The following is a 19,825-nucleotide window of genomic DNA, read 5'->3' as shown; positions in this document are numbered from 1 at the left end:
CTCCCAATTCCCTGAACTCACTAGTGTCTCCTTCTACAGGTCTTGGGCACTCGGGGCAATCACTCTCCTTTTTCTCCTGGGCCTCACCTGGGCATTTGGTCTCCTCTTCATCAACAAGGAGTCTGTTGTCATGGCCTATCTCTTCACCACCTTCAATGCTTTCCAAGGCATGTTCATCTTCGTGTTTCATTGTGCACTTCAGAAAAAGGTGAGTACAGTGGTACCTCGGGTTACATACGCTTCAGGTTACATACGCTTCAGGTTACAGACTCCGTTAACCCAGAAATATTACCTCGGGTTAAGAACTTTGCTTCAGGATGAGAACAGAAATCGGGCTCCAGCGGCCCAACGGCAGCAGGAGGCCCCATTAGCTAAAGTGGTGCTTCAGGTTAAGTACAGTTTCAGGTTAAGAACGGACCTCCGGAACGAATTAAGTACTTAACCCGAGGTACCACTGTATCTGTAGTCCAGAACTGAAGGACAACACTTTTTGCTTAAAGTTGTGGAGAACAATGGGAGCTGGTATTCTGAGGTGCTGGCTGAGGGACTTAGGAGACCCAGGGTCATTGGGCAGAGCTGTCAACCTTGCTTGCATGTTGGGGGTGCAGGGGCCTTAAAGAGAACCATTGACTCTGCAAAGGACTTTGGGTCCAAATTGAAAGGAGTTGCATAGGACAATTGCCTGATTAAAAAACAAGAAACACTGAGTCAGTTAAACAAGTTTTAGTCCATTAATTAGTTAATTAATCAATTAAGTTTGCATAAAAGTAAAGAAAATAGTTTCAGAAGGAAGATGGGTCTTTGTCTTTGTTTGTAAATAACATACCCATGTATCATAGCAGGCATCATCTTAGAAGAATCATTCCCTCCTGTGCGTGAGAGAAAAAGGGGGAGTGCCCCTTTAAGATGATGCTTGCCACCTGCAGTTTTTAATAAGTATTTGTATCTTTAGAAAATATCTGCCTGATTAATTGTGACCCTTTTTAAGTAAACGTTTTAAACTCATAAATTTAAGTAATTAATTGATGGAACATTGCTGCCCTAGTGAAGGTAAAGATTGTGACAAAAAGGCTTAGCTAAGAGGGCAGAACCAGCCTGAATGACCATGTTGTAGCCAAGACAATTCATGCCTTTCCCCCTTCCTTGACTCTCCTCCCTACAATGCGCCAGGTTCACCGGGAATTCAGCAAATGCCTGCGACACGCATCCTGTTGCCTACGGAGTCCGCCAGGGGCCACACTGGGCTCCCTCAAGACCTCAGCCATCCGCAGCAACAACCGTTACTACACTGGGACACAGGTACCATTGGGCAGACTGGGCTGGGGGGGGGTGTGTGCTGCTGTTTCTGGTCTGGAGAACAGGAGAGGCTGGGGCATATTCTTAGGCCACAATACCCCTGGGGGTCTAGTTGCCCTACTGAATCCAGAGTGGGGCTGTCTTTTCAGAGCCGAATCCGGAGAATGTGGAATGATACTGTAAGGAAGCAAACTGAGTCCAGCTTTATGGCAGGTGATCTCAACAGCACTCCCACCCTTAATCGAGGTGAGCAGTCACTCTGTATTTTCCATCACTTCCTGCAACTCCTTTGTGAGCCAGAGGGCAGGCCTGTACCCACACACCTGACTAAGAGGTTCCTGCCCCCCACCCACCCTTAAAGCTGCTCCCCGGCCCCTCTCTCTACAACCAAGCAGATGAAAGAGATCCCTACCAAACACCACTCCGTATCAGTTTCTCCCAGAGAGTCACCTTTTCTCCTCGGCTATCTCTGGTGGCCTCCAATGTAGTTCTGCTCACATGGCCATGACTCCCCCCCCCCCCCCGAGCCAAGCTACTCAGTCTCCTCTCCATCTCCAGCCTTTCCTCCAACCCCAGATGCGGAGGCTCAAGTCACTTTCTACCTCCATGGTGCTAACACCTTTGCCTATACTACTTTTTGCAGGCACAATGGGGAACCACCTGCTGACCAACCCCGTGCTGCAGACACGGGGCGGGACCAGTCCTTACAACACACTCATTGCTGAGTCCGTGGGCTTCAACCCTGCCTCACCACCTGTCTTCAACTCCCCAGGTAAGGGCATCGTCATCCAGGATAACATACTTTCCCCTCTAGATTGATGCCCCAGACTGAATTAGGGTTCCATTTGCACACACAAACACATTTTCCTTATTGAAAACGAGGGTAGGTAGAAAGCAAAATGAACACCTGAGATTTCTGCTTTTGAATCTGGTGAAAAAGTAATTCCTCGAGCCTCAGGTGCTGGGAGGAATGGGTCAGGAGAACTGGCAGCGGGAGGAGCTCCTCCTTTACTCTCCCGGTGAATAAGAGCCTGCCTTGTACTGCGACAGGCCATTGGTCCCTCTTGCTCAGTATTATCTACACTGATTGGCTGTGGCTCCCCAGGGTCCCAGCCCTACCTAAAGATGCCAGGGAGCAACCAACTGGTGCTGTGCCACTGAGCTATGGCCACAGGGAGGATTTGGGCCATGTCTTATTTTGCATTACTGGCCCCAGCCACCTGGATAACCCTCTTTCTCTCTTTTCTCTTCTTCTCCCAACTGTTGCTGCCTGCAGGGAGCTTCCGAGAGTCCAGTACGTCCCTCCTTTCCAGTTCCATTTCGCAGTAATGTTTCCTTCATTGCTAGTTTGACTGGCAGGCTGGGGTGGGTGCAGCACAGACGTGAGCCAAGTAGTGGGTGTGTAGGGAGAATAGGAAGGAGTGCTGGCTTTTTGGAGGGAACTCCTCCCTTACTCATGTTCCCATCTCTCAGAGGGTGGTGGTGCAGCATGGTTTGCACAATTCTGGCTGTGGGCACTAGATGGAGCTAAATGCATCCGCAGAGCTCAGCGATACCCAACCTTCCCATCCCTGCATGCTGGGTTGAAACCATGGGCCCATTAACCTAGTGTGCACCCCGTGCTCTAATGGGCTGACTGTACCGTCTCTGACAAATGGTCCCTCCAGCCCCAGAGGCCACCTTTGCTGGGGGGAGACCGCAGGCTTCTTCCATTGGCAGATCAGATAACGTGCGTGCTCCGTGTTATGCATGTGGCTGTGTGCGGCTCAGCAGCCATGCCAACATGGCTATTCCCTCTCACGTCACCTTAGAGGTTATGCCTTAGTTGCACTCTTGCTATCTTACTCAACAAACCACATTCCTCTTTCCCACACGAGAATCAGTACTTTCACACATGCATACCTAACTCACATGTAGTTGAATCCTGCGCTTATTTCCACACTAGACAATAAAAAAGAGAAGTGAACTGCAATCTGATGCTTGTTGAAAAAAAAAGATTAAATTTAACAGAAGAGTATCCCAAAGATCATCAACAAATACATCTTATTCAAGGACAATAGTTCTATATGTTCTTTTTAAAACAAACAAACCCCAAACCGAAGCCACATCTTACCATGTGCATCAGAGTCCTCCCATGCTTCCTATGTAGCAAGGAGCAGTGTCTGGTTAACCCTGTACTGACAAGAAGAGGAGAAGAAAGATAAGTGGCTGTTGCTGCTGCTGCTGCTGCACAAGCAGCCCTGTCCCATTCTGGCTGGCTGTGCTATCCTGCTGTCAAAGGCAAATGCTAGAATTCTGTATATAGCTGTGGCACCTTCATCTGCTCCCTGGAGAAGAGCTAAAGCTTGAAGAGCAGCTCGGTTAGTGGCCAATTGCTGGGAGCCTGCCTTCTTGATCTGAACTGGGCCCTGGTGGAAAAGGCTCTGCCTCCCTTCCCCGGGATTCCGAAATGAAGGAATGAAGGGGATTTCTGATGCACGTGGTCATTGCCTTGTTACTGTTATTATTTCATTTTTATTAGATTTCTATACCACCCTTCATCAGAGGATGAGGATGGGGTGGTTTACAATATAAAAACACAAAAATACATAACATAGTAGCAAACCGAAACAATAGCTCACCCCACAGTTATTATTTGTGTGAATCAAGTCTTGGAGAGTACCTTGTCAATATAGGAACTCTCAGAGAAGCCTTACTTGCTTGAAATGTGCACTGACCCTTTCAATTCAGTTAAATAAATTACCCACTCATGCAGCCTCAGCTTCAGGTTCATCTCTCTTAGCTTCTTACCTCCATTTTTGTTGCTGCCATCATTTCCCATACACACAAGCCAGTTCTCCCCGTGTAATAATCCTACATTTTTCTTACACACACTTCTTATCTGCTCTCTTCCTCGCCATACACACATACCACTTGAGCGGACCGTCTGCCCAAGTGGAACTTAGTTCCCAAGTGATGGCTTCTGCTCTGTGGCCTAAACATTAGTTGCTCATGACCTCCCTCCTGCCTCCTCCCGCTAATACCCATCTATGTGCCCACCTTTACAGAGCACCCCCTGAACAACAGCCGAGACGCCTGTGGCATGGACACCCTCCCGCTCAATGGCAACTTCAATAACAGCTACTCCCTCCGCAGTGGCGACTTCCCGACCGATGGCACCAAGATGGCCGACTGCCGACGCAACCTGAGTGACGCCGCCGCCTTTGAAAAAATGATCATCTCCGAGTTGGTGCATAACAACTTGAGAGGGGGAGGCAGTGGCGTGGTCAAGGGGGGCGGGGGTTCTGCCGAGACCTCCAACCCCCCTGGGCCCCCTCCCCCTCCCAACGTAGTTGCAGGGGGAGGGGGTACCAACAATGAGGATGACGCCATTGTGCCTGACGCCCCTTCCTTGACCCATGAGGAGAACATGGAAATTGAACTCATGTATAAGGCCTTAGAGGAGCCGCTCTTGCTTCAGAGGGCACAGTCCATCCTCTACCAGAGTGACCTGGAGGAGTCGGAGAGCTGCACAGCTGACCTGACAGAGGGGGGCGATGGCCAAGCCCCTTCCCCCAACAGGGACTCTTTATACACCAGTATGACCAACCTGAGGGACTCCCCATACCCGGACAGCAGCCCTGAGGCAGTTGGGGAAGTGCTTCCTCATGCCCAAGCCATCAATGAAATCTACTATACCAATCGGCCAGCCTTGGTGCCGCGCAACCAGCTCCAGGCCTACTACCAAGTCCGGAGACCCAGCAATGATGGCTACTTGGTCCCAGGAAGCTTAGAAAACCCAGCAGTGGAGGGAGATGGCCAAATGCAGCTGGTGACCAGTCTCTGAGGGGCTGAGAAGGGACTGAGGGACCATAACACCCCCCCAAAAAAACCCCCAATGCGGCACTGTTGCCGTGACCTGAACATTTTAATTTTTTCCTGGAAGGGTGGGGAAGAAGAGAATGGCACAGGGCTGGGGAATGAATGGAGGAGAGAAGGTGGAAGAAAGAGCTGAGTGAGGCAGAGGGCTTCTCCGACGAGAAGGGAGGGGCAGCCATTTTGTCCGTCTTTCCTTCCATCCAATTAGATTTCCAGACAGAAAGTGGCACGTGGCCTATCTGGTTATGTCCGTTTTCCTTCTCCAGGCAAATAAATGCAGTGGAGGAAAGAGAGCTGAATCTAGGCAAAAGGATCAGACTTATTTTGACAATACCTTCTAGACAATTGCGGGGGGGGGGGGATGAACCAAGAAATTAGGGGGGGAGTTAAAAAGTTGACATAATAATTTTTTTTTTAATGTTACGAAAATCAAAGCCATGAGGGTTCCACATGCAGAGACTGGGGCACCTGGGGAAATGCCCTGCCCTGCTCCCTGGCTCAGAGCCTGCTCCCCACCCCTTGCCTCCCATAGCTTAAGAGCACGAGGGACAAACAGGGCCATGTGGCACTCGGCCTAGTTGGGGTTGAGATTCAACCGTTGCCAAAAAAAAGAGACAAAAGATAGAGAAAGGTATGAGGGTGGGGGGAGAGGAAGGAGCTGTTCAGGTAACGCTATGCTGAGAACCTGCCTTCCAGTATTTGTTGACTGTCACAGTTTATCAACAGGGTTTGCATCAAGTTCTTCAGCTCTTTCAGATTGGCAGGAAAGGTTTGCTTTGATTCTTTCCTCTCTCTCTCTCTTTTTATTTTTTTAAATTAAAGCCCACATAGGAATGTTTGAAATGCACCATTGCTTCTGGGGAAGGAGGAAGTAGCACTGAGGTGTGGCTGTCCTTAGATTTTTTTTCATTTGTATGGCCACACATGGTGGCCTTTCCCCCTCCTAGTTGCTTTAGGGCCACCGAGCCTGACGTAAAATTGCACAATAAGTAAGAGATGATGAGGGGTGGGGTGGTGGTAGCGGAGGGGGCTTTTCTTCCTGTTTCACTCAGTTCCACCAGTCGCCCCCACGGCCTGCTAAGTTCCAGCTCTAGACATTTAGAAAGTGATGCAAGACTGCTCTCACCTTCCTTCTGTTTCATTCCTGCCCACGAAGACGCAAACGTCAGGAGTATCCTGCAATGCAAATATGGCTGCCGTCAGAACACATTTGGGACTACATGGGAGAAAGTAGGAGTGTTGAACTCTCCCCCGCCCCCCAGACTGGATGGATTGTCCTTCAGAAAAACAGACAAACAGAACAAAACAAAAAACAGCAACAAAAACACTAACCCAGACTGCACTTTTTTCCACCCAAAGGAAAAAGAAATAGCAAATCTCCCTCTTCAAGCACAACTCCGACTTTTCTCACCAACTCTCGGCCTGGGAGAGTTGGGGAAGCAACCAGTCTCACCTAGAGGCACCATATCTCCGGGGCGGGCGGCGGGCGGGGTCCAAATGGGTTGGGAAGCGGGGGATGTGATACCAATTGAAATGCTGTAAATATGAAAACCTAAAAACAAATCAGAGAATTGATTTACTCACTTGAAAAAAAGGAAAAACAAACCAAGGAACTTTTCTGTCTGGGTTTTAAATATATCTATATCTATATAATATATATAGATATATGGTACTCAGCTCTGCTCTGGCCCCATGTGTGGTATGGGAGCATGGAAGGGAAAATGGGGGAAAAAAATCCCTTCTTTGACAAAGACAACTGGGGGAAACCCGCCGAGAGCAGATTTTTACAATCAAAAAAGAGGAAAAAAAACATTTTGGCACAATTTTTATGTAATATATAACATATACTGCGTCATTTCTGTGACCTTGAAGCATTTCCCCTTTCCTGCCGGATGAGGTACCTTTTTCATACATCTCCACATGAAGTTGGTTATTTTCTCATTAACTGCCACTTTGGAATTGTGGGTGGGGGAAAAAACACTTTTACTGCAAGACCCAAAGATGCTGTAATGCTGTAGGTTACAGAAAAATCCTTCGCTTTTAAGAATTTTAAGAGGGGACAGAGTAGTTTCATTTCATCATCATCATCATCATTTTTAAGCAGCCACGTCTTACCTATTTAGAAATTTCCAGGCTAGATGTCACGTTATATCAAAAAGGGAAATGGTGTGTGGTTTTGCCACTTGGAGCCTTGAAATGTTTGTTCTCTTGCTTTTATTTTATTTTAATTATTATTTTTGCATCTTTTGTCCTCTCCCAGTTAATGGAATTGCTAAGAGACTTGGTCAAAAGCAGAAGGCGAGGGTTTGGCATTCTTAGAAGTGTACCTTCCTTGGAATAGGCAGGGGCTTCCTTTCTCTGTGCCATATTGTGGCACGAAAGAAGCGCCATCGTCACTCCTTGTTGCCTGCTTACATCTCTTACCCCAGTGCCACAAGCTAAGACCCAAGGAGCCAATATTAAATTGCCCTGTACAGTGGCAGCACAATCAATCAAGTCCTCCTTTTCCATCAGGAGACAGCACTAACCCTGATGACAGTGAGCTTTCTTCTTTCTTTCGGTTTCTTGCTCCGTGTTCACCTGTGTTATCATTGTGCTAGGCCTGTTCATATGGTCGCTTCCCCTAGCAACTGCATGTTTGCAGCATCCAAGAATGCCCCTTGATCATGTTTGGTAAAGAGAAGCTTGTCGTGTGCCCATATTGATATTTTCTGCAAAGAACCCAGTTAAAGGCTGGCCACAAAGAAAGAGAAGAACACGCGTTGTGTAACCCTAAAACCCAATACAGCTGTAGCTCACAAAGCTTGATCTGACATCCTTTAGATCTAGGGACATGGCATATAATAGGCACAGACTTTTTCACCTAGAGCCATCTCCCCCTCCACCCAACCTAATGTAATTATACTTGATTCAGAGATAGGGACTAATGGTTTTCAGAAGCATTTTGTTTTATATCCAAGTCATACTTTCAAAGGGCACAGGGAATTGGGTTGTGGGGCTTTTGACACCCTTGTTGCTGTTTCCACAGGTTTGGGTTGTATTCTTCATTAGGATCTCATTGCATGAAAGTTGGAAGGTTAGTGTGAGAATCCTGACAAATCCATGTTGGCTCAAACTCCTTCCTGCCGCTCTTTCGATCTTGGTCCAGAACCAACTTGTTCACTCTCTTAGATGGACACCTTACCCTTGTGAGGACAAGGCCCCACTCCCATTTACCTGATTCTATCTTACTTACTTATCAAACCTTTATTAGGCATTGTGCAAATAAAACCATAAAAGAGGAAATAACATATAAAAGCCTTGAAATATATATAAAAGGCAGCAGTTGGCTACATACATATATATATATATACATATAAAATCAGTGGTTTTCGTTGTTAACCTGCTCCTTGGAGGACTGCTACCAAAAACTCGGCTACCCCCGCCGTTACCCTTTGGTCGACGTCGGATAGGCAGAATCCCACACATTCACCTTGCTGGGGTTCCAGACCACCCAAAAGAGGGGACAGCACGCGTTGACGTGGGATACTGTACAATGGGCAATGAAAGAGAATATGCTCTACAGTGTCCGGGACATTCATAGAACATCTGCAGAATCTCTTGTTTCTAGGAATGTTTTGATATCTTCCCCTGACAAATGCTGAGGGAAAAACATTCAAACGGGCCAGCATAAAAGCCCTACGTTGGGCTGGGATTATTAATTTAGTGACGTAATTGGCTCTGCTATCTAAGATATTTAAATCATAGAATATGGGGGAGCAAATTTTGTTTAGAGCTGCCATAATATTTTGTCTCTCGGCATCCTTTAGTCTAGTTAGGATATTATGGAAAATGTATTGCTCATTAGAATTGTACAGGGGCTCCAGCTCGATGCCTAAAGATTCAATCTTTTTTTCGAGGTACTGATACCATCTTGATTTATAGGAGTCTTTGAGCAAATCAGCGAGCAGACTTGATGGAGGGCAGCGAAAATGGCAGCGTAACCAGTACTTTATTGAGGTGGACCATGCCCAATATTCCATTGTGTGTATGCCTATTTCTGCACACATTGTTTCATATTTGATCACAGCTGGGAGTCCAAGAATACGTCTCAGAAAGCTGGAGTGAATCTTTTTTAAATCACTGTTATATGCTTGGACCCATAGCGGGATTCCATAGAATATCTGGGATTGCACTTTTGTTTGAAATATCTGATTGGCCGCAGGAATAAATTGATTACCTTTCTGATAATAAAAACGGGCAACTGCTGATGAGGTACACTTTGCCTGTTTTATGGCATTTGTGCGATGATTTGCCCACCCTAAATTGCTCTGGAATAAGATTCCCAGATACCTATAGATTTTCACTTGTTGGATTTCTTGCCCTCTTATTTTCCATTTCTCTAATTTCCAACCATTCGAGAAGACCAAAATTTTTGTCTTCTCATAATTTATAGAGAGTTTGTTACATTCGCAGTAAAGGATCAGAGAAGATATAAGACGTTTCAGACCCAAGCTCGTTAATGATAGTAGGACAGCATCGTCTGCGTATAATAAGAGAGGAACTGGTTTCTGATTAAGTTTAGGGGCATGTGATTCTATTTTTTGGAGGTGATCTGGCAAGTCTGATAAAAATAAATTAAATAGAAAGGGAGCGAGAATACACCCTTGTTTTACCCCTTTCGAGTTTGGGATGTCTGATGAAAGGTGACCTTTGGTGTTAAGTTTGACTTGACAGGTATTGGAAGAGTATAGATTTTGTATTAGAATCAATAAGCGCTGATCAATTTTTAATTCTGCGAGTTTCCTCCACAGCTTTGGGCGGTCAATTGAGTCGAATGCACCACGGAAGTCTACAAAAGCAGCATATATCTTAGATTGCCTTTGGGATCTATATTTTTCAACCAAATGCATAAGTATAAGGCAGTGGTCTAATGTAGAGCAACCTTTGGAGAAACCTATTTGTTCTTTCCCTGGTAAATTTAGATTTTTCATCCAGGTAAGAAGTTTAGATAAAAGGTGCTTAGCGTAGATTTTCCCTATCACTGATAATAGGCTTATCGGTCTGTAATTCGTTGGTTCTTTTGGGTCGCCATTTTTAAAGATTGGGATAATTATTGATCTTAACCATATCTCAGGTATGATCCCATATTTATCTATGAGAGTAAACAATTGAGCTAAGGGTTCTGCCCACCAATCTATATAGGTCTTGAATAATTCTATTGGTAGACCGTCTGGCCCAGGAGATTTCCCCGATTTGAAATTTTTAACTATCTCTCTAATTTCCTCTTCTTCTACCCTTGGCCACTCCTGGAGTTTATTGATTTTATTTTTAGTGGTCTCATTTCCTTTGAGTTCACTGTGTAGATTGTTAAATACAGATGTGAAGTATTGGGACCATTTGGATTCTGCAATTGGTGGTAGAGTTAGTTGGTTTTCGGCTTTCAATCCTCCGTACACTAGGTTCCAGAACGCTTTGTTGTTTTTACTCTGAATTGAGTCGAGTAATTGTAGCCATTTTTGGGTTGCATATTTCTGTTTCTTTTCGGCCAGAATGTAATGGTATTGTCTTTTTTCATCAAGATAAGAGGGCTCTAGTTTAGCGCGATTATTTTTAAATGTTTGACGCAGCTTTCTTTTTAGCTGGAAACATTCATCATCAAACCAAGGGCTAGCGCTATGTTTAAGTACCCAAACTTTAGGTGGAGTACTAAGCTCTACGAACATTTGGAAGATTTCATTATAAATTTTCGGAATATCACTGTAGGGATTAGTGGTCTTTAAGTTGGATAATACTTGTTTTCTCAGGTTGGCTGTAAGTTTTTGCCCCACTGCTGCACTCGTTTCCTGGGACCATTTTAATTGGGTCATTTGTTTGTATTGAGAAGGTTCTATGATATTGTACTTGGTTATTTTGGTTTCGTCCTTTAAGTTAATAGACAACAATAATGGCTGATGGTCGCTTTCAGTACGCGTTCCAATTTTGAGGTCCATGATTGAATTTATAATATTATAAGGGACAAGAATATAGTCGATGACACTGCATCCTCGGGGGGAGAAGTATGTAAACTCCCCGCTTCTATCGCCTTTTGTTGAACCGTTCACAATCTGCAAATTAAAGTTGTTACATAATTCAAGTAGGCGTAAGCCTTCGTTGTTTACAACCCTATCTCTGGAGAATCGTCCTATTTTCAGGGCATGTGCGATATCATTATCAGTATTCCAATTTAGTTTGCTACATAGTTGTTCATTGTTGGTTCCCACTCTGGCATTAAAATCACCTGCTATTATCAGTGAGGCATTTGGGTATTTATCGGTCAAATTTTCTATATAAAAGGTTAGTTGTGACCAATTTTCACTGCTGCTGTTGTTTTTGGTTGGGGGGATATAGACATTTACAAGTAGCAAAGTATCGTCTTTTTGGGTTAAAAGTAGAGCTTGTGCAAGTGGTAAGCATTTTTCTAGCTGCTTGATTTCAAACCCTAAGTTGTCTTTGATCATGCAACAGAACCCTGCTTTCGGCCGGCCCTTCGTGTTTGTTTTCACTGCGGGTTTCGTATAGGAGGTGAATCCATTGATTTTAATATCTCTAGTTGACCATGTTTCTTGTAGAAGTATTAATTCAAAATCTTTAAGGAAGTTCATTAGGTCTGGGTCTCCGTCTTTGTTTCCCCACCCTGCAATATTCCAGGACAGCAAGCGTAGGATCCGTTTTTGAGTTGATGGCTGGTTGACAGCATTTAGTCATTCTAGTTCTGTTATTGAGTCCAGCGAGGGATTTTGTCTTGTGCAGATACAGCCATTTGTCGCTGCTTTCGGCGGGGAACATAATGGTGGGTCTTTTAGATTCTTTTTTAAAGTGCGGGAAATTAAAATTTCCTCCCTTTCTTGGTTTTCTTCCTTAACTATTCCTTGTTCCTGAGAAATTTCTGTGGTTGGTAGACTGTTGTGGACAGTAGGACTGTTTTCAGTCTCTACTTCCATTTCTTTGGCCTCATTTGATGTTGGGCTCAGTGAATCAGGTCTGTTGGAGGTCATCTTTTGTTCGGCAATGTTAGAGTCCTTTGTAGTACTTAAATAAGGGGTACCTATTTCGTTTAGAGCTAGTATTTGATATCTCAGCCAGGAATTTGTGGTCTCATTGCTGGAATTTTTCCTTGCCATTTCATATTCTAAAGGAGGCTGGATTTGAAGGTCTGCATCTATACATTTGAAAGTTCCATTGGTGGCTTTCTTTTTGACTATGCATTTAGGGGAGAGGGCTGGTAAGTGTAAAGTTTGATTGTGTATTGTTTCTACTGCATTTTGTTGCCCTTGTTGGTGAATTTCGGTCAATCTGGCCTGTAGTTTCGTCAATTTACTGAGTATGTTTATTTGTTCTTTGTCTGGTAGCTTGGTAAAGTTACTCAGCAGATCTACTTCTTCTGGGACTGTCCAGTCTATTGTATCAAGGGCGAGGCTGTTATTTGATGCTACAGTCGCTTGATTTGAGAGCTTGGATTTTTCTTGTGTGATTTCCCGGGTAGCTGGCTGCGGTTTCTCCCATCTACTGGGTTCTTCCACGGGAGTAGGGCAGATGTCGGCTTCTGGTAGAATGGCCTTATTCATCTTGTTCTGTCTTTTAGATGCAATCAATGGTCTGAGTGATATATCTTCAAAGTGTCGACGCGGAATAATTCCTTTCTGGGCTAAATAAGCCTTTACCCTTAGGATTTTGGTTGGAATTCTATGACTACCAAATTTTAGTAGTACTTTTTTGGAATGTCCATCGTTAGTGAGCCTCTTGACTGCTTTTAGGTCGATGCTTCCACCCTCAAGGCCTAGGAGCAGATTTAGATGGTGTCTGGCCCAGAAGGATGACTCCCAGTAAGGTAGGGGCCCTCTATATGGAAAAATGTGGAGAACAATCTCACATGGCCTCAGTATCAGGTTGACTGAGTGAGGGGGGCTTCCTCTGGTTTTTGGCTGGTTTAGAGGTATAAATTTGTATTTGTTCTGTTTGTCTCCAGGGCTTATTAAGGATGGCAAAAAGGGAGTGAGTTGCCTCCTTTCATCTGGGTTATCCAGCTTCTTGGAGATGTTTTGTAATTGTTCAAAGATTTTTTGAACTGTTTGAGCAGTCATTAGGCAGCATTCCTCCAGCAGCTCCACCTTTCTATCAATTAGCACTTGTGCCTCGATTATGGGAGTAGTAGCCTTGTCCTCATTTATTCCTAGGGATATCTCTTCAACTGTCTTTCCATGTAAAGAGTTGAGGAAGGTTTTGGGAGGAGATATGTGCTGTTTTTGAGGTAGCAGGTAATTATCTAGATTACTCTGTTTGAAACCGGAGGGCTCTGCGTCAGTTTCTGTATCAGGGCATCTGAGTCTTTTGGCTCTTCTCATTGCTAGATTCTTCTTAAATCAATGAGATCAGACTTCTAAACGGAGTGATAGAGTGTTAAAGTTCTCAGGTCGCAATCTCATTCAATTCTCATTCAGTCCTGGCTGGGCTGCTGCGAGGAGTTTAAAACTGGGTCCAATTAGAGCACTCCTTTGAAGTATCCCCCCCCCCTTCTTCTCAGTTTGTTAAAACAACTGAGATGTTTGGGGGTCCACGAAGTTAGAGGTGGTGGGAGAAATTTGTGGTTTTATAAATTTATAGTTTTTAGGGTTAAAAGCCCATTAGAGGTCCTTAAAGATCCTTGGGATAAGTTTGTCACGAGGAGTCAACGAGAAACTGGGAGGGAGTGCCTTAATGCCCGGGAGGGAATGTCTGAGAGCCTTCGTTAAAACTTCATTAACTTCACTAAGTCCCGGCACCGAGGAGGATAAGATAAGATGTTCAAAAGCCCAGCGAAGTAGCGAAAGGAAATAAAATCCAAAAGAAGGAGGAGAGCCGGCAACAAAGGCATTTAGTTAAAAAATTCTTTGAGCTCCGATAAGAGCGTCTTACCTCGGCGCCATCTTGGGGAAGTGACAAATCCATGTTGGCTCAAACTCCTTCCTGCCGCTCTTTCGATCTTGGTCCAGAACCAACTTGTTCACTCTCTTAGATGGACACCTTACCCTTGTGAGGACAAGGCCCCACTCCCATTTACCTGATTCTATCACCAAACCATGGTTCTGATCAATCCTCTCCCCAATACCAAATGGCCTTATTCACCCCACTTGCATTTGCTGCATTGGCCCAAGGAAGGCCCTGTGTTCAGGAACTGCCTTGGCATAATCACCAAGAGGTACCTCCATTTGGAAACCTCACGTGGAAAACAAAAACAAAAAAACCAAAGACATATCTGCCCTCATCCATCCTGTTGGAGCGAAGTGGTAGAGACTTGAGTCTCTAGCAACCCAACCTCAAGGCTTTGCGCTTTCCAGCTTCATGTTAGCTATGAGCAGTCCACACTGTACTTGAGATTTGGACTTTAATTGAAGTGAAAAGATTGACACGATTATGAAATAATATCAGTGTTATGGCATGTTCTGTCCTGGCACAAGAGGAAGGGGGCACTAACACTATTGAAGTAACCGCTGTAAGAATAGTCTTGGAAACCAGCCACTAGAATCAGCCCAGATGCTCCCAGGTGCTGGGTAGTGGCAGCCGGAATCCATATGCGTTGAAGGCGTGTTCATGCTAGTTGCACTTTGCCATTGCCCTGTTTCTTTTATTCCTGCTTATCTTGGTGCAAGGAAAAATCTTGGAGAGAGCTCTGTAGAGGCACACCCCTGTTTTAACTTGGACTACAGGTATAGGCCAAGAAGAGTCCTGCAGCCATTACTGCCACTGAGGAGAGAGGTATGCTCACTTGTGTGTTAGTATGCAATAAGGCCAGCCCTAGATATGAGGGGGCCCTTGGCAGACCACCTTCTGGTGAGCCCCCCCCCAAACTGGAGACCCCTTACAAGCTCACCCACTGGTAGTGGTGCCAGCAGAACTTCTGATCAGTGGTGTGTTGTCCCCAGCTGGAGAGCTCTGAGATCTGCCACAAGGGATCCCAGCAGCTATCCAAGGATGCTGTGTGTGGGTGCTGAGACTGTCCTCTTCTAAATGTGTGTTCCCTCACCTGTTGTCAATTATTGTTCACCGTTATCATACCCACCTCTGACAAGAGTGTGTGCATCCAGAGAAAGTATAGCTGGCCAGCCCATACTTGAGAAGTAAAGCTACCACTGGGATAGAAGGGGGCTGCCCCCTCCAGTTACAAAAATATATATTTTAAAAAATACCCTGACTGGGCTATAATTATTTTGAGATGTTATTTGTGCTCTTCACATACCTTCATGATTTCATAAATCTCTTTCTTCCCCTAACTCATCTTTTTGTTTCCTTTGTGGGGAAGATGCTCCAACCCTCTGTTTTTAGCTGCCCATTTTAACCTATTTTCAACAACTTCCCTTGTTAGATGAGAGCTGCATATTGTATGCTACGTATGGGTGTGCCATAGATATCAAGAATGCTGTAGCGCTAATTGCTGGTTTGTTTTTAATCCTTTTCCTAACATGGAATTTACCTTTCTTCTTTTTAACTCTCATGATATCCTTGCACTTTCCATTTTGACTCCGAAGATTACATTCTTGTGTCATTTGCTACCCCTTTAACCAGTTTTAGCATTTTGGTAGGGAACTGTAAGTTCCCCTCATATCCAACAGTGATAAAAACAGGCTTTTCTCAATTCACAACTTGAAGGAAATGCCCTATTAGCTTAGAGCAAGAATTCAGAAACTCTGACCCTCGTGATGTTATGGGACAGCCCACAGCCCATCCAAGACTTGGAGGGTAACAGTATGTTCTGTACATTTTTCTTTGGGTCTGCATGGTGCAGATGCCCCAAATGCCATCCAGCAGCACCTACTGCAGAGTCCAGATATTTTGAACGTAAGTGGCATTGTCATTCTAGGGTGGAATGGTGGGCAAGGCTGCATATGTCTGCTCTAGGCCTTGCACAGATTGACTTCTACTGAACTTTTGTACAGAATTCATCTTGTTTTATATCATTGAAGTCTCAATCTGTGGGTTACAGAAAGGAATGAAAGGTATCAAAAGTTTGAATGTGAAATCTGTAGGATAGTAAAAAAACCTAGGAGGCATCACATTTATCGTGAAGCTTCAGGAGCCAACAGGTGCCACTCATTTTGTATGGCCAGAGGGGGCTCAAGCTCAGAGGGGGGAACCATGGGAGACCCTCCTCAGCTTCCTAAACAACTCCTGCTGACACCTCCAGCCATCCTGGGCATAGCCAGAAGCCCTCTTTGCTTGCACCCCCATTAAGCCGAGGCACCTGGCCTGTCGTTCTTTTTCTCTACCCATCCATCTAAGACTTATGCAAACCCATGAGCTCAACTCACTTTAGCAAAGTACTCCGCTTGACTTCTCCAGAGTTACATCTCCTTGGCCCAATGAGAGCAGTTGGGCAAGCTAGCCCAAGCTTACTCCCTCTTCAGCCTTCAAACCAGAATAGCATGGAGAGCAGGATAAAATCTAGGACAAGAATATGGCCCATGATTCCTGTGCCATGAAGCTAGTTGGGCAAATTAGCCTCTATGCCTCACTTAAGTAAACTGCACTCTGTTCATCTAGGCCATCTTTGTCTTCTCTATAATTGGCTGTCTACAAGCCAAAATGAGGGGCATTTATGCATAAGCTAGTTCAGGACAGCACTACCTCTAGGGCAACATTTAATCTCCAAATCTGCTGCTCTAAATGCCACTCTGAGCTTAATCCTCTGAAGCAGCGGCAGACATGCCCTGCTCCCCCCCCTTGTTGGGGGAGTGTAAGACACTCCCTTCTTTGCCAGGAACTCTCTCAGGCTGCCTCCAAACTCCTGAAGCGTGGTTCTTTCGCAGAGTCCGTGAAAGGACAGATATATCGCCTGAACTAGCAACCAGCAGAGCTCAGAAGCAGAGAATCGTCCATCTTCCCCAAACTGCATGATCAAGGGGTGTGCTCCAATGCAATGGGGCCTCCCAGTTTGTGGGGAGTGAGTTTTTGCATTGGGCTCCCTGTCAGCTAAGGGACTCCTTATACCAGCAGCTCCTTGCTTGGCACAGGCCTTCGCAAGGCAGCCCTGTGCCCTAGATTGGGTCTCCCCACTTCCGTGGGCAGTGGTGGCCTTGAAGGGGCTGGAACAACATCTGTAGAGCCTCCTGGTACCAACTGGTGGGCCCAGACGCCAATTATTTTCACTCAGTCATTCCAGTGAAGGTTTGAGCACCAATATGCCACGCCCAGCAAAGGTAGAGAATGAGTGAGAAAGTCTTGTGCTGGAACAGGAAGTGGATGCAAAAAGGGAAAGGGATGCCTAGCTGTGTAACGGGAAATGCCACTCTGCTTTCCATAGCTGCTGGCTGGTTCCCTGGTCAAGCCACACTGCCTCCTTGAAGCTGACCCTCCCTGCTCTCCCATCCTCATTCCCAGCTCCCTCCAGGTTTAGCAGTGAAGCTGTGCCTTTCGAATGGCAGCATGAAGGCCTGAGCCCAGGAACCCAGGGCCTGCTGGGAAGGTTTGCGATTCATTCTCTCCCTTGGCCCCTCAATGTCCCCCTCCTACAGGTTGGTGCTGATCCATTTCAACCTCCACACCGTTGCTTTTTGCCTCCCCCCCCCCTCCTCTTTTCCATTTCTCTTGTCTTTCAGTCCCCTTCCCCTCCTTTCAACATGCCAAACCAATTTTGGGTCGAGTGCATTAAACAGAAAAAAATATAATAATGAAAATTTTAAAAATATTTAAAAAAAATGGAAACTTGTTGAGTTACAAAAAAAAATAAAACAATAAAGAAAATACAATTTCTTGGAACTGCTGGTAGTTGCGAATATTTCTTTGTGGCCAAGATGTACATAAAGCGAAAACACAGCCATGGAAAGGGCCTGATGTGAAAAATCATCCCAGGCACTTTGAAGACTGTCCATGGAGCTAGCTTCTCTGTAACCAGCCACTGCATTTTCCTTTACTTATTTACTTTCACAAAATTGATTAAAATTGTATAATAAGCATAAAATTCCTGATTCTCCTCATCCTAACTCCTACATGGGGAGGAGCAGAGCTGAACTGAGCAACGAGGGGAACCATCCCCACATCCAGCTTAGCTTGCATCAGCTAAGACAGAAGGTGTGGAGGTCCCATTTTTTTCCTCCCATTTTTTTTTTTTGCCATGTGAGCTCTAGGCCCAGATCAGACCCATTACTAGCAGTTGGATCCACTTAGGAACCAGCTAAGATTGGTCTCCTACCCTGTCTTAGACAGACCCATTTTAGATACCGCTGACAGCTTCCACCCACCTGTGTCTTCAGCAGGTGCAGTGGCAATGTCCACAGTGATGGAGCTCCACCTGCCCACCCCTCTCAGCAGACCTCTGACACTTCCCAATTCCACGCAGTCAAAACAGATTGGTTCTGTTTCATGGAGCAATTATAGCTCCTAAAGAAAATTCTGAATCTCTCAGAAAAGATAATACCACACTCCTTTTAAAAAAAAATTAAAAATTCCCATAGCATCAATGGCTACAGATAGAAAAGGTACATTCTTCACAGTTGTGTGTTTTATCTTGTGCACCAGCAGAGATTACCATCTCCTAGGTGGACTTTATTCATATGTCTCGTGAAGATATAACCCAAATAATATTCTCTCAGAACTTTACACAAAGAACAGCATGTAGTTATATGTGCAAGATAGTCTACTTAAGATGCTTTAAACCACTAGGACAGGCACACTCTGAATACGACCTGTCTTGTATCTTCTAAAAAAGCAGAATGCATCACACTTAACTGAGCTAGTAAAGGCCATCCTATCGCTGAATTTTAGCAAGTCCTTTAAACAACAAAAGGAATGTAAGGGAAATTCTTATATTATGGTGCTATTTTAGAAACAGATAAGAGTTGTTTTATCCATCTGGAGGGATAAGTCAAGCAGTCTTTGCCTCAAGCTTCACAGCAAACTCTCTATACAGGATTCAAAAAAGCCTAATTTCACTACCAGAGATAATACAAACACTTCCCTAGTGTGATTGTTCATTTCCTCAAAGGCTATCCTAAGAGGGCAGTAAGGCTCACTGAAGATAATTTTAGCCATTAGTTTCACACAATCTTCACACAAACTGTTTGTATTGCTGCTGTAGCCATTTCAGCTCTACATAAAGCAGTCAGTGTGGGCGGCGGGGTGGGCGTGCGGGCTAATAATAATCACAAAAGTCTGCTGTGAACTGTCTCCTGTGGACTTAAAATTCTCAGAGGCTCCACCTGGGCTCCATAAAGACATTGCAGGGCCACCTAACTTCCATAAATAAATAAAAAATAGCAGTACCAGCCCAGGACACATCCTTGGTGAAGAAGTAACAACCCTTTGTGATCCCGATAGAATCAGATAAATTTTCCATGAATGCCTACCTTGGCTGCTGCCAGTCAGTGTGCAGACAATTGGTCTCACTTGTCATAAAGCTGCTTTCTACAATACTAAGGTGTGTGGATAGGAAGGAAGTTGGACTAGTGGAATTAATCCAGCAGCAGAGGCGCCAAGTTGCATCCAACGTTGGGGGGCATCCTGCGCAATGTGCGTTGGGAGGAGGCCGATAGTAGGAGGCCACCGCCGTGAGGCCTGCCACCATCACTACAAGGCCTGGTGCCACAAGGCCCAGCACCTCAAGATTGGGGGGGGGGGCAGGGCTGAAAACACCTCAGCTCCTTTGTCCAGCAGGACTCTTTCTATGTTCTTAAACAGGCTC

General features: G+C 45.2%; 1 protein-coding gene and 1 long non-coding RNA gene across 12 annotated transcripts in view; one reads left to right on the top strand and one right to left on the bottom strand.

Moving 5' to 3' along the window:
• ADGRL1 (adhesion G protein-coupled receptor L1) overlaps positions 1–17,904 on the top strand; it is a 138,824-nt gene extending 120,920 nt beyond the window's left edge. For 4 of the 11 annotated variants that reach the window (XM_083490770.1, XM_083490769.1, XM_083490771.1 and 1 more), the window contains 6 exons: positions 40–208; positions 1,171–1,299; positions 1,446–1,542; positions 1,940–2,068; positions 2,573–2,590; positions 4,344–6,759. In XM_083490770.1, the coding sequence (XP_083346896.1) occupies positions 40–208; positions 1,171–1,299; positions 1,446–1,542; positions 1,940–2,068; positions 2,573–2,590; positions 4,344–5,122 (1,321 nt within the window). In that variant the 3' untranslated portion in view covers positions 5,123–6,759. Of the gene's footprint in view, positions 1–39; positions 209–1,170; positions 1,300–1,445; positions 1,543–1,939; positions 2,069–2,572; positions 2,622–4,343; positions 8,237–14,088 lie in introns of those variants that run through there. The other 7 variants (XM_083490768.1, XM_083490767.1, XM_083490775.1 and 4 more) reach the window with 3 other exon arrangements.
• LOC310700845 lies at positions 5,943–19,729 on the bottom strand. The gene is made up of 2 exons (XR_014522869.1): positions 19,491–19,729; positions 5,943–6,706 (listed from the first exon to the last, which is right to left on the bottom strand). It is a non-coding gene; the product is annotated as an uncharacterized lncRNA (long non-coding RNA).
• Between the last annotated feature and the right edge of the window lie 96 nt (positions 19,730–19,825).

This window comes from Podarcis liolepis, assembly GCF_965112155.1.
Source record: "Podarcis liolepis genome assembly, chromosome: 2".
NCBI classification, from domain to species: Eukaryota; Metazoa; Chordata; class Lepidosauria; order Squamata; family Lacertidae; genus Podarcis; species Podarcis liolepis.
Note: the sequence above shows the minus strand (reverse complement) of the source record. Positions and strands in the feature narration are given on the sequence as shown.